The sequence below is a fragment of the Pleurodeles waltl genome, chromosome 2_1, assembly GCF_031143425.1.
Source record: "Pleurodeles waltl isolate 20211129_DDA chromosome 2_1, aPleWal1.hap1.20221129, whole genome shotgun sequence".
In the NCBI taxonomy this organism is placed as follows: Eukaryota; Metazoa; Chordata; class Amphibia; order Caudata; family Salamandridae; genus Pleurodeles; species Pleurodeles waltl.
This window is the reverse complement of record NC_090438.1, coordinates 612,558,323-612,574,119: the sequence shown is the minus strand read 5'-3', so window position 1 is coordinate 612,574,119 and position 15,797 is coordinate 612,558,323. Positions and strand designations below refer to the sequence as shown.

Here is a 15,797-nt window from a genome sequence, read left to right as displayed (position 1 = left end):
TAAAGAGAGGTAGCATGTGCTGGGCTGTAGACAATGCTCAAGGACACAGCAGCATGCCAACCTGAGAAAGGTCATGGAACATACACGTAAATTAAATGCGATTGTGCAAAATCACGATTTTCAAGTTGTAAAGTGCTGATCTAATCTGTCCTGCTTTTATATATGTCGAGTCTATTACTATAAAAATGGTTTAAACGGACACAAAAACAGTGCATTTACAAGACGTAATGCTCTTCATTGCACCGTTTGTGTTAATCTCTTGCAATTTCATTTTTTCTGCACTTCCGCTCTTCCTCAGGATTTGTGAAACATCCCATCCTGTGCTTTCACTTTAAACACTTCCGGCAAAGGCTGCTGTTTTCTGTCATTGCATGACTGCAAAACTGAACACGCTTATGATTATTCTTTAACACAATGTGTCGTCATTCTCACTTTCGCCTAGGCATCCAGCAGTGCATTCAATGGATTCTCACAGGTGAGCTATCTGAGTGTGTGCACCGTAATGAAAGTTTTTCTAGCTTACGCGTTAAGAATTTTCAATTCTATTAAGGACACGGAGGCGAGGATTATGCTTTCTCTTTCTTTACTGAAAGTTTCACAGCAGCCAATTAAAACACATTTAAACAAAAAACAAAATTTCCCAAGGTGCTCTAGTGTATAAGTCACATGCACCAATCATCCATAGTGACCTTAGTCCATAAAGTCCTTAACCTCAAACGTCATATCCTCTTTCTTTGCAACAACCAAAAACTGTAATTCCTTTCTCACGATCTCAAAGTCTTTAGATGATACCAACTCTCATCTAGGATGGAAGAAACCAACGAAGGAGACCAGACTGAACATCAAGTCGGTTTTCCAAGAACGTAGACAACAGGATGGAAAGAACCTCAGGAATTCTTCTGATCCGTTCCTAACAAATAATAATAAAAAAAAACAACCGGTAATATCTTCAAACTAATGGTAAAACCATTTAATATCTTTCACATCTTATTATACAATATAAAACTTGGGAGGGTAACAATGAATCAAACATTTTTTTAAGAGCAATAAAATTAGCCATATTCATGAAAGGGTGGGATAATCCTCGCCTCCGTGTCCTTAATAGAATTGAAAATTCTTAACGCGTAAGCTAGAAAAATTTTCATTCTATATCAGGACCGGCGGCTCGGATTATGCTAGTTCAAAGCTGACCTATAACAACAGAGGCCACATCCAAAACAGGCTTAAGATAAAACTTACGAAAATTACTTTCAGACGACCAGTCTGCAGATTTCATAATGTCCGTTAAACTGGAACCTAACATAAAAGACTTAGATGCCATTGCTCCTCTTACTGAATGAGCTCCAAAATGGCTAGTATCAATGCCTGCTTCATTCATAAGCCATCTTAACCATCTCGCAAGAGTGGCCGAAGCAACTGGTTTAAAAGGTTTTTGAAGTGCAATTAATACTTGCCCATTCATGTCTTGTCTATGTTCTTCTGTAGACATTTCATAATCTTTAAGACACTGTGCCACACATAATTTTGAATTATCTGGAAACCAAGGGTACGTTACTGACCTGCAATTGTTCTTGGTTCTTCTAGAAATAATAAAGGTTACTCCCTCCGGAGGATAAAGTCTCCCCGATAGATCTAGAGCTCTCACATCTGAGACTCTCTTGCATGAGACTAAACATAGTAACATAGTTAATTTAGCTGACAATTGTTTCCGGGATAAGTACTTGTTACTGGGCCAAGAATCCAAGAATTTTAAGACAATATTCACATCCCAAAGTACAGAGTACTTAGGCTGAGGAGGATTCGAAAATCTGATACCCCTCAACAATTTACATACTAGTGGATGTTCACCTACTTGCTTGCCTTCAATAGGTGGATGTCCTGAAGAAATTGCCGATCTAAAATTATTAATTGTCCTATAAGCCAAACCCGAAGAGGCTAACTCAGCCAGAAAATTTATAATCATATCAATACCTGACCCCATGGGATTAAGATCTCTTCCATTGCACCAACTAACCCATTTACGCCATGCCGAAGCATATCTCTTGTGGGTACTCTTTGCCCATGCTCGCTTGATAAAGCCTTCCGCCTGTTGCGAAATTCCCGGGGCTTTCCATCTTGACCTGAAACCCTCCAAGCCATCAGAGTTAGAGTCCCCGATACAATTAAGGGATGTTGATGGCCCTCCGGACTGAGCAAGAGGCCCAGACGAGGAGGAATTAGTAGTGGAGGAGCACATGTCAGTTGAAGGGCAATAGGGAACCACGGCTGAGACCTCCACAACAGGGTCACTAAAATCAGCTCTGCCTTCTGCCTCCTCACTTGAGCCAAGACTCTGGGAATCAATAGGAACGGCGGGAATGCATAACACTGGAACGAGTTCCAATTCTGAAGAAAAGCATCTGTTGCCGAGGCTTGAAGATCCGGCCTCCAACTGAAAAATTTCGGAACCTGGTTGTTGAGGCGAGACGCAAAAGGATCTATCTCGCAGATACCCCAAGCCTGAACAATCTGATGAAATATCTGTGGATCCAGCTTCCAATCGCTGGGATCCGTCAGATATCTGGAGTTCCAGTCCGCTACTATGTTCTGATCTCCCGGAAGATACTCCGCCAACACCACTAGTCTGTGACTCAGGCAATAATGCCAAAATTCCTTGGCAATCTCCGCCAAAATTCTGGATCGCGTTCCCCCCAGTTTGTTCACCTATCGCACCGCTGATATATTGTCCATTCTTAGAAGAATGCAACAATCTGTCCTGATCGGGGATAAACTCTTTATTGCGAAAGACCCCGCCAAGAGCTCCAAGCAATTTATGTGTAAATCTTTCTCTGTTGAGGACCAACGACCCCCTGTCATCATTGAACCACAACGAGCTCCCCAGCCCCACTGGCTGGCGTCCGATTCTATGACAACCTCTGGGTGAGATCCGAAAATAGCTTTGCCATTCCACGCTTCCATGAGGTGAAGCCACCACTGAATCTCTTCCTTGACCTCTGATGTCAGAGGAACCTGGGCTGAGTAACTCAGACCTTGCCTCAAATATTGTATTTTCAATCTCTGGAGGGCCCGATAATGTAAGGGGGCAGGAAATATTGCTTGAATGGATGAGGCTAACAGACCCACTAAACGAGCAATGCTCCTTAGAGAAATATTCGGGCTGAGTAATGCCGCTCTCAATTCTCTTTTGATATTGCGAATTTTTGCAGCTGGAAGTATCAATAGGGAGAGAACGGAATCTATCCTGAAACCCAAAAACTCTATCGTTTGGGATGGTTTCAACAATGACTTCTGCGCATTGATAAGGAAACCTAATTTCTGTAGTAAATTGACTGTCCAATTCAGGTGTGTCAATAACGTTGTTGCATCCTGCGCCATCAGTAAGATATCGTCCAGATATATGATAAGACGAACTCCCTTGGTTCTCAACCATTCCACTACTGGTCTCAAGAGTTTTGTGAAGCACCAGGGGGCCGAGGATAGGCTGACTGGGAGAGCCATGAATTCTAGGCAACGCCCCTTCCACTGGAACTGAAGATACTTCCTGTGGGGGGCGAAAATCGGGATTGAGAGGTAGGCATCTTTTAGATCTAAGCGAACCATCCAATCCCCTTCTAAAAGAATATCCCGTAACATGTGAATCCCTTCCATCTTGAAGTGTCTGTAGACAATCCAAGAATTTAAGTCTTTCAGATTTAATACTAACCGGTGACCGCCTCCTTTTTTGTCTACCACAAAAATAGGATTGCAGAATCCGGTAGGGTGTGGAGATGAAAAAGTTACCGCACCTTTGTCCAACAGTGCTTGTACCTCTAGATCTATAAAATTCTGATTTGATTGGGAAAAACACATGTTTATCAGAGGAGCATGTTGAAACGGAGTGTTGAGGAACTCCAGGTGAAAGCCTGACACTGTCTGAATAACCCAGGAATCTCCTGAAATCTCTCTCCATTTGTGTACAAACAGACTGACTCTTCCCCCAAGAATAACCTGCGAATGTAGAATAATTCTTACCGGTAAAGGAGGCGTCTTGTATAGCTCCTTGCTGGCCTCTACGGTACCCTCTGCGGAACCTGGGTCTTCCTCCACGGGGCGTGAAGGATAGAACATGGTGTCTGCTTGATCTCCAGACCAGTTACCTCTTCCCCTTGGATAGTAATTTTGGGGACTGACATAGCCACCTCGGCCGGGCATTCGTCCTCCGTAACGCCCGGCCCTGATAAAAAGGCCCCTTCGAAAAACCTTTTTAAGGGACAGTTGAGCCTTGTCCAAAGTCAAAAAGGTAGAGCAAAATTTGGCCAGTTCCTTAATAAAGGATGAGCCAAAGAGGAGACCTTCACCTGCTGGTCCCGCTTCTGAGGAAGCCAAGTCTACTAGCTTAGGATCCATCCGCATCAGTATGGATTTCCTGCGTTCAGTGGATATAGCACAGTTTGTGTTGCCTAAAAGGCATACTGCTCTCTGGGCCCATCCCAATAAAACATCAGTGTTCACTGGGGTGCCTGATTCCTTTTGTCAAGGGGCCTGCCATGTCTAGTAATTTGTCTTGGCAAAGGCGCCAGGATCTATCTAGACCCTTTTTTGGATCTTTCGCATATTTCTTCATGAAGGTAATCATTGTTGGGTCAATTTCTGGAGTTTCCGCTACATTGTTATCTAGCGCCGGTCTGGGGCATTCCGCTTTGAGTCTGGAACGCACCTCTTTATCGAAACCTTTCCTCAAGTTTGCGTGCACGTAAAGTGCTACCTCAGGGGTTGGAAGCCAACTCGAAGATCTAGGGTGTATGATCTCTGATGGATTAAAATCTAAAATTTGAGGTGTAGTGGAGGAAGTTTTTGATTTCTTACTAAGGTTTGGGGTGGTAATGTCATCCGAATCTGGATCATCGGAGTCTTCCGATGAGGAGAAATTACGATGGGAGCTATAATTGTGCTCTGCGCTTCTTTTCCTGCGTAATTTATCAAACATGTCAGCATGTAACTCTCCAACAGGGTCCTCCTGTGAGATATTCTTAGATTTTGACTTGGATTTTGAAGGGACAGGTGTAGCAGTATCTTCGGAGGAGGGGGAGGGGTCCCCAGTCCTCCAGCCCTGCGTTTGGGCGTACTCTAATAATTGGCCTGAAAAGGGGCCAAGAGCTCTTGCCAGAGCATCATTTACCGACTGTTGCACTCTGGAGTCTAATGCTTCAACCAAATTTAACTCTAATTGGTTGTCAGTGTCATCAGGGTAGTACCCTGCGTCCTGGTCGCTCCATTGAGCCATAATGATAAAATACAGTACCAGGAATCACAAATAATAAAAGGGGGGAGTGAAAAAACCCCAACAGGCGAAATAGTAGGTCAAAAAATAAATATATATATGCTTAAAACCACATTCTATGAGAGAAAAAACATATGTATATATATCAGTGACAAATAGCTGTGATAGAGGAGGAGTATGCCTGCAACATAAAATTTAATTCACTCTAGGCTTAGCCTTTTATACATTTTACAACCCAGATAGCTTTTTTCCTACACTGGGCGTCAGGGAGGAGGTGAGCTGTTGCCCCAGGCAAGCCCCGATGCTTCACGCACTGTTCTGGAACGAACCGATCTCAAGGAAAGGCAAAGGGGAATGGGATCAATTCGTCCAGAACGCACGCGCTCGGCAACATCGGTTGCCAGAGAAAACAGACTGCGCGCCTAGCGAGCAGTCCTCTCCCGGGTTCCCCACGCGGGGAAACACAAATAAACAATTAACTCGCCGGGAGACCGTCTGAGTGCAGCGCGCTCACAAAGAAAAGAATGTCAAGAGCGAATTCCCTCGACGAGGGAAAAAATCAATAAAAGAAAATTAACTCGGCGGGCGGCCGAGATGCACAGAGCAACGCGAGCCGCTTACAAGTAAAAATCAATAAACTTCGAATAACTCGGCGAAAAGCCGAAACCTAAAGGTTAAAGTGAACTCTAAGGCGCGCGGACTCACGGCGCCAGTGAAATTTTAACAATTTAAACTTCAATATAACAGTACACTAGATAATGGATTTTAGATAAAGTGAAAAGTTACTTATCTGCTGCGAAGCAGCAAAGAAAGAGGATATGACGTTTGAGGTTAATGACTTTATGGACTAAGGTCACTATGGATGATTGGTGCATGTGACTTATACACTAGAGCACCTTGGGAAATGTTGTTTTTTGTTTAAATGTGTTTTAATTGGCTGCTGTGAAACTTTCATTAAAGAAAGAGAAAGCATAATCCGAGCCTCCGGTCTTGATATAGAATTGGCTAAGAACGGGCGCGTTTTCGGCGCACAGTTTATTAAACCAGCACGAATCTCGCAGGGAATATGCAAGTTTGTTTTGCCCAAAACTGAACTGCGTGACTTTTAGCAGTAAATTTGCGTCAACTCCTAAATATCCACAATATCCACATTTAATTTAAAACATTTGCCCTGACAAAATGGCAAAGGGAAATCACGACTGAAGAAATGATTTGCGAAAAAACTAAACATGGTACAAAAAAGGTATCCGAAATGTATAAAAGCAAATAATCAATGACAACAAATGCCACAGCTAAAATGAATCCATTCACTAAATAGATGATCTAAACTCATACAAATACATTCTGGAGAATTGTCACTTTTTTTGCATTCTTGTCTGAATCCACAATTTCATATGTGCAGTCAGAAAAAACAAATTAAAACTTGCCCAGTTCAACGGCTAATTCCCCTGGCCTAACAGCTGTTGTAGTTTACATTCTTCTTATTAAAGTTGAAGCCCCCTAGAATTTTTCATTTCTGTAAGAGGAGCTACTTTCAGAGAGCAATAGCCATCATGGTGTTTTTAGGCCCTGCACTGCATATAATATCATATAATAATCATCTGAATAATTTAGTGTTTTCTTTATATACATTATTTTTTTTAAATATGTCTGCAATTACATCTTTTCCAATGAGGACTGTTAAATGACGCTATTGAAAGATGGCTCACGATTCTAGCTGCAAAAAGGAACTCTTGTTTCTTGCATATGGGGAAGTTTTTAAAATGCACTAATTACCAAACATACATTAGCACAAATTTCTTTTAATCTATGATTATCTCTGAACTGCCCCCGAGAACAGTTAGCCTTGGCATAGTCACACCTAGCTTTATGTCACTCAAATTTCAAGATCTATTTACATTAACCAGCTTCTGATGCGTCCTGTAGAAATGATGTCAATAATCATTTGCAATGTCAAGAGGTTTGACATTCTCGCTCGATCAATGACAAATGTAATATAAAAATGCGTGGTGCTGTGCACAACTATTTCAAAGGGATTTTGTGTGTGTACAGTTCATGGATGAGATAAAGAATTAGCTGCGTGGTGGATGACAAACTGTATTGAATGACAGACTGTACTTTTCAACTGTTAAATAGTCCCTCATTGCATTTCACTGGAGGCAGAAGAATACAACTAAACAGCCAATCGAAATAACGTGAGATGAAAGTTTTGTGGGCTAGTATTGTGATTGATTAACAAATTGATTAACAATATCTCAAGCGAATGACCGAGGGCCCCTGAGTCAAAAAGAAACCAATGGTTATATAAAGCCCTTTTGAAAATGTACACAAAACAGTGTGCCAGATTCATAAAGATGTCTATGTGATTTGCTCTTGGTGTATTTCTGGCTTAATTCTGAGTTCCGGAAGTAAGCCACAAAGTCCCGATTTACTCTTTAAATTCAATAGTAAGCCACGACTTTTTTAAAGAGTATGTCATGGCTACTCCCATGAGCATCTTTGTAAACTGGGCCCAAAATGTTGACCTTAAGTGTCTCAAGATCCATTGCATGCCAAACCTAAAAAGAGATACAACTCATCTACGTCTGATAGTTTCACTCCATTCACTAAGTAATTGCCTCGAACCTCGAATTATTGAGGCTAGGCATGATGTAACCAAGACCTGGGAGTTTATGACTTTATCCTTATGTGAGTTTGCAGTATAGTTGGTTAAAGCGTGTAGGAGAAACTTGAATATCAATTGTAACAGAGACACACCTTTGTGTACTTTCTAAAGATGCTTCACAGCATTCCCTTCAATGTCTCATGTGGTTACTAGGTGAGCATTCCAAATTAGTTTTTATACAAAGCCTTGTATCATAGTACACTTCATGTGGGCCAAACATCCCATTCACATAGAAAGTTTTAGCCTGGATAATGCATAATATTTATATATAACACTTCAAACGTTATTTTTAGGCTATCCCTTTACAGAGAACTATGCGACCCCTATGGAGCAGTTTCTAGGAAATAAACTTCCATGTGTAAAAACATTTATCAGGACCCAGGCTTAGATTTCATTTTTGTAAGTTTTTCTACTTTTTTCATCTTTTTTATATATAAAGGTGCATGTTATCATATTCGATTTAAAAACAATTGACATCACTATATTGTGTATTTACATGTTTGTGATTTCTTTACATTTGAATTTCTGCATTTTTATTCACTTTTCCTGATGTTTTTTTATCTGTAGCCTGATGCTTCTACTTCCTTGTTCACGACTGAGACAGAGCAGCCTGTGGTGCAAAACTTGGTGAGTTTGGTGCAGTCTAAATTTAACAAGCATTTGGAATGCATTGGGTCTCGCATTTGCTCGAGTCAGAGCTATTAGCGCTGTAAATTCCTAATTTGAATTTTCTTGCCACTTAAAATGAAACTGAAAAGTAAAACAGTTGACATAAGCGAGCCTACTCAAAGTGCCATGGCGGCCATGAGCGCAAAGGAGAGACGCAAAAAGAAAAAGAAGTTCTCTAGCAGTTAAACGTATTGGCAATCATGCAATTATTCGTATAACAGGGTCGGTCCGGAAGGCAGTAACAAAACCTCCCCAAGGAGGGAAAAACGTAAAGCATTAACCAATGGTAACAAAGGATATTTGAAAGGCAAGCCCACAAATGAGTGAAAGTGATGGGTGCGTGGTAGGCGTGGTTACAAGGCCACAATTCTTACAATTGGAGCTCACGCACTGGACCTCCAAATGATTAGTTGTTAATGGTAGTTGCTTAGCACAAACTTATCCAATGGCAGAAGAAAGCTGTGTTTGCAAAAGTACTATGGCTTTACTTTTATTGACTGCGTCATCATAATCTATTGAAAATATTACTCTATTGACCAATTAGCTGTCACTTGATCTGGTTAACACCACATAATGGTTGGTGAGATCCCTGACAAATCTCTTTTTAGAACTAGCTACTAGAAAGGACAGCAAAATACATATTGTAGGCTAACCATAAACATAGAGGGACTTGCAGTGTGCCTGTTGCTTCCCATGGGTTGACTTTGCTGTCACTTTAATTTGCTTTCTTTTTCAATGCCTTCCTTTGTCCATTTTCTGTCTTCTGTCCCATTAGCATATCCAAGTTACGTGTGTCTTTCTATTGCTCACCTTTACAGACATTTTTTTTATTTTCTCTTAGGGACTCCTTGAGACTGCTTTTGTTTTCCAGCTGTCTCCCTTGAGTACTTCTTTTCCACTGTCAAAGCTCCATTTTGCCCTCTCTCACAAACATCAGGGCTATCTGACACACAACCCCTGACCAACACAGACAAAAACCTGTAGTATTTGTCACATAGGACAATTTTTGGGCAATTACATACATCAGGGGCATGTAGCACACGCAACCATTGATGGACACTTATATACAGCAGGGCTATCTCTCACACACAAGCACTAATGAACACTTAAAACAGTAAGGGTATTTCCCACATACAACAGCTGATGAACACTTGCAAACAGCAGGGGTATCAACCAAACACACATATTTGTGAAGTCTTTAAATCATCGGGGTTATCTGTCACACACAATCACTGATGGACACTTACAAACATCAGGGCTATACATCACACACAACCGCTGACATGTACAAACAGCAGCGCTGTCTGTCACAGTTAACAATTGATGGAGACTTACAAACAGCTGGAATATCTGTCACGCACACCCAGTGATGGAGACAGAATCAGCTTGGATATCTGTTGGACTTGGGCGAAGCTCAGAAGTTGTCCTTCCAGGGCACTAAAGAACGTAGGAGTTGGACCTTTCTGCAGGGTCATGCCTAAACATTTTGCTTTCACCCTCCTGTTTTCTGAACCAGTTTAGTTGGCTTTTAGGACTCTGTGCACTTTACTACTACTAACCAGTGCTCAAGTGCTTGAGCTCTCTGGTTTAAACATGGGTCAAATTGGCTTACACTCAATTGGCACATTTAGGGCCTCATTCCAACCCTGGCGGTCATAGACCGCCAGGGTGGCTGTCCACGGAAGCACCGCCAACAGGCTGGCGGTGCTTCATGTGGAATTCCGACCGCAGCTGTAAAGCGGTGGTCGCCCAGCCGGGTCCTGCGGTTTCCCGCCGGATTACCCCCGGCTGGGAGAATCCTCCATGGTGGCGCTGCAAGCAGTGCCGCCATGGGGATTCCAACCCCCTTCCCGCCACCCTGTTTCTGGCGGTTTTCACCGGCAGAAACAGGATGGCGGGAACGGGTGTCGTGGGGCCCCTGGGGGCCCCTGCACTGCCCATGCCACTGGCATGGGCAGTGCAGGGGCCCCCTAAGAGGGCCCCAGCATGATTTTCACTGTCTGCATAGCAGACAGTGAAAATTGCGACGGGTGCAACTGCACCCGTCGCACCCCTGCAACACCGCCGGCTCCATTCGGAGCCGGCTTCTGTGTTGCAGGGCCTTTCCCGCTGGGCCGGCGGGCGCTCCCTTGGCGGGCGCCCGCCGGCCCAGCAGGAAAGTCTGAATGGCCTCCGCGGTCTTTTGACCGCGGAACGGCCAATTGGCGGTTTCCGCTTGGCGGGCGGTGCCCGCCGCCCGCCAATATTGGAATGACCCCCTTAATGTACTTGTATACTTGTAAGACCCTAGTAAAGTGGTACTACTTGTAACCAGGGCCTGTAAATTAAATACTACTATTGGGCCTATAGCACTGATTGTGTCACCCACTTAAGTAGCCCAATAAGCATGTCTCAGGCATGCCATTGCAGCCTGTGTCTGAAATTTAAACTGCCATGTTGACCTGGTCTAAGCCTTCTTTTTGTATACATAAAAGTCACCCATAGGATAGTCCCTAAACAGCCTGTAGGGCAAAATGCAGTCTGTTTAAAAAGTTGGACATATTCTTATAACTTTTACATGCCTTAGTAGTGAAAAACTCTTGTATTCATTTTTCACTTCTGCAAGTCCTGCCCCCCACATAGGTTAGCATTGGTCACCTTATTACATTTAATCGGTGATAACTTGCAGTTGGGAACCGGTGGGAACATCAAGTTTGGTCTCTAAATACTTGTAATTTGAAACCCTCTTTAATGGTAAATGTTGGACTTTTTTGCTTATGCAGGGTCATCCCTAATCTTTTTGTCTCCTGCCTCCTATTTTTTCTGAACTATTGCTGTTGGCTTTTGAACTCTGAGCACTTTACCACTGCTAACCAGTGCTAAAGTGCATATGCTCTCTTTGTAAATTGTATGGTTAATTGGTTTATCCATGATTGGCATATTTTATTTATTAGTAAGTCCATAGTAAAGTGCACTAGAGGTGCCCAGGGCCTGTAAATCAAATGCTGCTAGTAGGCCTGCAGCACTGGTTGTGCCACCCACATAAGTAGCTCTGTAATCATGTATCAGACCTGCCACTGCAGTGTCTGTGTGTGCAGTTTTTAACTGTAAATTCGACTTTGCAAGTGTACCCACTTGCCAGGACTAAACCTTCCCTTTTCTTACATGTAAGGCACCACTAAGGTAGGCCCTAGGTAGCTCCAAGGGCTGGGTTCAGTGCATGGTTAAGGTAGGACATATAGTAATGTGTTTTATATGTCTGTTGCTAGGCCTATCCCTCTCATAGGTTAACATGGGGCTACCTTTAAATATCATTAAAGTGTAGATTCCCTTTGGGAGCGGATAGACATGTGGAGTTTGGGGTCTCTGTGCTCACAATTTAAAAATACATCTTTTAGTAAAGTTGATTTTAAGATTGTGTGTTTAAAAATGCCACTTTTAGAAAGTGAGCATTTTCTTGCTTAAACCATTTCTGTGACTCTGCCTGTTTGTGGATTCCCTGTCTGGGTCAGTTTGACAGTTGGACTGTTTGCACCTCTCTCTAGACAATGACACAAAGGGAGCTGGGGTGTAGTCTGCATTTCCTGATGAGCCATCTGTGCTAGGAGGAGGGGAGGAGTGGTCACTCACACCTGAAAGGGCTGTTCCTGCCCTCACACAATGCAGTCTCCAACCCCCTGGTGTGTGTCTGGGGCCTGGCCTGGGCAAGGCATGATTTCACAAACAAGAGAGACTATCCTTTGAAATAAGCCTACTTCAAAGGGAAAAATGGGATTAAGAAGGGCACCCAAAATCACAGACTTTAGAACACCTCTGGAAACCAAGAGGAACCTCTGCCTGGAGAAGAGCTGAAGAGCTGAGGAAGAAAAGCTGCCCTGCCTGTGACTGTGCTTTGTGCAGCTATCCTGCAGTTGCTGCTTCTGCCAGTGCTAGAGTACAAAGACTGGACTTTGTGTTGCCTTCCTTCTTGTGAAGATCTCCAAGGGCTTGATTTAGAGCTTGCCTCCTGTTATTTGAAGTCTCAGGGACAGCAAAGACTTCTCTCTGCCAGCACCTGGAGTCTCTGGAGAGACTCCTACACTTCCAAGTGGTGCCCATCTAGTTCCGTGGACCATGAAAGGGGAAACTGGCAGCCCAAGAGTGAGAAATCCACGCACAGGACGCCATGCAGGGAAAAGATCGTTGCGACTCCGATCTGCAGCTGAAAAATCGACGTGCCACCGGCTTCACAGCTGAAAATCGACACTTGTCAGCAACGCGAACCGGAGATTGATGCCCGGGGCTGGAGAAACGTGCACAGCATCGCTGACGGAGGCTGGTGAGATTGAAACCCACGCTGCGTGGTTTTCGGACCATTGTGCGGCTGAATTTGTGTCGCAAATACCGCTGGGCGTGTAAAAACAATGCAAGGGTCTGCCCGACCCGAGAGTGCTGACCGGATCGCTGCATCGCTCTCCTGCTGAGAGAAGAAACAACGCACACCAACACAACCAAAGGAGAAATGACGCAAGGTCTCGCTTTTGAGTGAAATCGACGCAGCGCAAGCCCTTTTTGATGCCCACTCGCCCGTGCGGGGTTATTTTTGACGCACCCAAGGTACATTTTCACGCTAACAGTGTTAGCATTGTGTTTAAAATTACATGAAGACTCCTTTTGCATTTTTAGTGATAACTTGACTTGTATATTGTGGATTTTGTTGTTTTGGTCTTGTTGTGTTTAGATAAATATTTTCTATTTTTCTAAACCTGTGTTGTGTCATTTTGTAGTGTTTTCATTAAGTTACAGTGTGTGTTGGTACAAATACTTTACACCTAGCACTCTGAAGTTAAGCCTACTGCTCGTGCTAACATACCAAGGGGGTAAGAAGGGGTTAGCTGAGGGTGATTCTCTTTTACCCTGACTAGAGTGAGGGTCCTTGCTTGGACAGGGGGTAACCTGACTGCCAACCAAAGACCCCATTTCTAATATTGGCGGCAGCGGTGGGATTGGACTTGTATTTGTACTTGACATACAGTGATTAAGTGTACACTACTGTTTTCAATGCAGACCACTATGTAATCACATACTACTTGTCTTGTGATTTGGCTTTTTGTTCTCTGATGTCCTGACTGCCAACCAAAGACCCCATTTCTAACAGTAAAGTTGGATTTTAAGTCACAATTTTGAAAGTGTGCCACTTTTAGAAAGTTGGCATTTCTTGGCATTTATTGTCTCAACCATTTGGTGCCTACAGCCTGGGTCACCTGACTAGGTGAAGCTGGCAGATGGACTTTGTGGATTTCTCCCAGACAGTGAGACAAAGAAGGAATAGGTGTTGGCAGGGTGGGCCAGCTCTGGCTTGATAGAGGACAGAGCTATAACCCACCAAACTTGCTCATCACAAAAACTCTGCCTTAGAAGACTTACACAGGGTTTTTCACTAGTCTTTTGTGCCACCAGACATGCAGGGAGCCAAGCCGGAATCCCAGACACCTCTGTAAGGGAGAGGGTGGAGCTTCTCCTACTTCAAAGTGGGCACCATCTATCAATCAACCAATCAAGGAGATTTGTAGTGCACAAACATGTCACCCCGAGGGGTATCCAGGCACTGGTGGGAGTCTGTGAGCCTTTGCCAGCTGGTGATGGAGGTCGAAAAGCCATGTCTTGAGCTGTCTTTTGAAGTCTTACAGGGAAGGGGAGGTGTGGAGCACGAGGTTGTTCCAGGACTTGACGAAGAGGTGGGAGAAGGAGCGGTCACCAAGATATTTCCAATGGATGAGGGGGATGTTGGCCAGGGCAAGGTTGGCTGAGCGGAGGTTTCGGCTTTTTTGTCAAGTTACCACAGGGTTATGCACAGGTTAATTTGGGGTTTGATTTTGTTTCACCCAGGCAAGAATTGTGGTTGCTTCTTTAGAAGGGTTTCACCGGCCTCAACCAGCACCCCACTATTCTATAATATCTATCTGACACAACCACTGATGGAAACAGCAGGCACATCATCCTCTCATTTTCCACTACCAGGTTCTTCATGATTTCTGTCTCTTAGCTCTTATGTTCGCCACTACCACCTCCCTGTCTTTGGCCCCTTATGTTTGCTGCTTGTTCAGATTTCACCATGTTTGCTGAAACACAGGGTTGTTGGTAATAAATACTTGCATTTGAATCTATTGCCCATGTAAATACCACAACATAGCCAGTTCCATTGGCATCTCTGTTCCTCAGACAAATGCTTTAAAATACTACAGGGTTTTATAACAACCCTTTAATATGCCCTCTTCCACAGGAGACAGTTTGCAGATAATAGTAAGTGCTGATCATTCTCTAGTGTTGGCTGGGAGATTTCCTTTGAGTTTTTCTACCAGTCTATCCAAAGATGTAACTTCCACTGTATAATGAAGTACCAAAGCAAGGGTCTCACCGTTCAATTATGAAGGAACTTTGCAGGATTGTATGAATGGAGGCCAGCTTCTAATTCATAAAAGAACAATATAAGAGAGGGATTTTGAATAAAGGTTAAATATCACCCAAATCACCTTGCCTCTTAGTCACCTAAAAAGATCCATCAGATGAAAACAGACCTCCGCTTCCATGTGTGCTTCAGCATATGGTAGCTTGTTAGATGCTTAGTTACAGAAACAGGGAACTAGTGCCCCATTCTACCTAAAACGTATTACTGTGGTTCATTCACTGTAGAAATTAGAGCTTTATATATGTGTGTGTTTTCATGTTTAGCTTCACATCAAGGTTCATAGCTGTCATTCATATTTACATTTGTTTTTCAAGTTACTGTAGTTTGTTAAAGTACATTGCACGTGTAATGATGAATTCATTTATTTAAGCTGTGCATTTATTCTGAAATTATGTGTTCACATATAATTGTGTATTCGAAGTGCACATTGAAAATAATTAACTAAATTGAGCTTGACAAGGCCTTTATTTCATAAAATAAAATATATTTTTCCTTGCTGTACATGTTTCTTTTTCTTTGCATGTGCGTTTAGAGAAATAAATATTGTATATTAGAGATAGTGAGGCCTGAGAAGAGAAATCTTGGCAAGAACAGGATGACTAAATGAGCAGAAGAAGCCTTCTATTCATCATGTATCAGGAACGAGGGTGCTTAAGGTTAACTTGGTCATTCAAGCTCTGTGGGATGGAAAATCAAGGGATGTGTGCAGATGCACACTGTGAGAAAGAAATGTAGTTGGGGTTTTGGTGACAAGTTAAGAGATAAGGATGTTCCTG

The 15,797-nt window shown here is 43.1% G+C and overlaps 1 protein-coding gene across 12 annotated transcripts in view; it reads left to right on the top strand.

The window, feature by feature from the left end:
• AMPH (amphiphysin) overlaps positions 1-15,797 on the top strand; it is a 927,201-nt gene that overhangs the window by 768,316 nt on the left and 143,088 nt on the right. For 8 of the 12 annotated variants that reach the window (XM_069215773.1, XM_069215772.1, XM_069215748.1 and 5 more), the window contains 2 exons: positions 443-475; positions 8,493-8,552. In XM_069215773.1, the coding sequence (XP_069071874.1) occupies positions 443-475; positions 8,493-8,552 (93 nt within the window). The remainder of the gene's footprint in view (positions 1-442; positions 476-8,492; positions 8,553-15,797) is intronic. The other 4 variants (XM_069215765.1, XM_069215757.1, XM_069215721.1 and 1 more) reach the window with 1 other exon arrangement.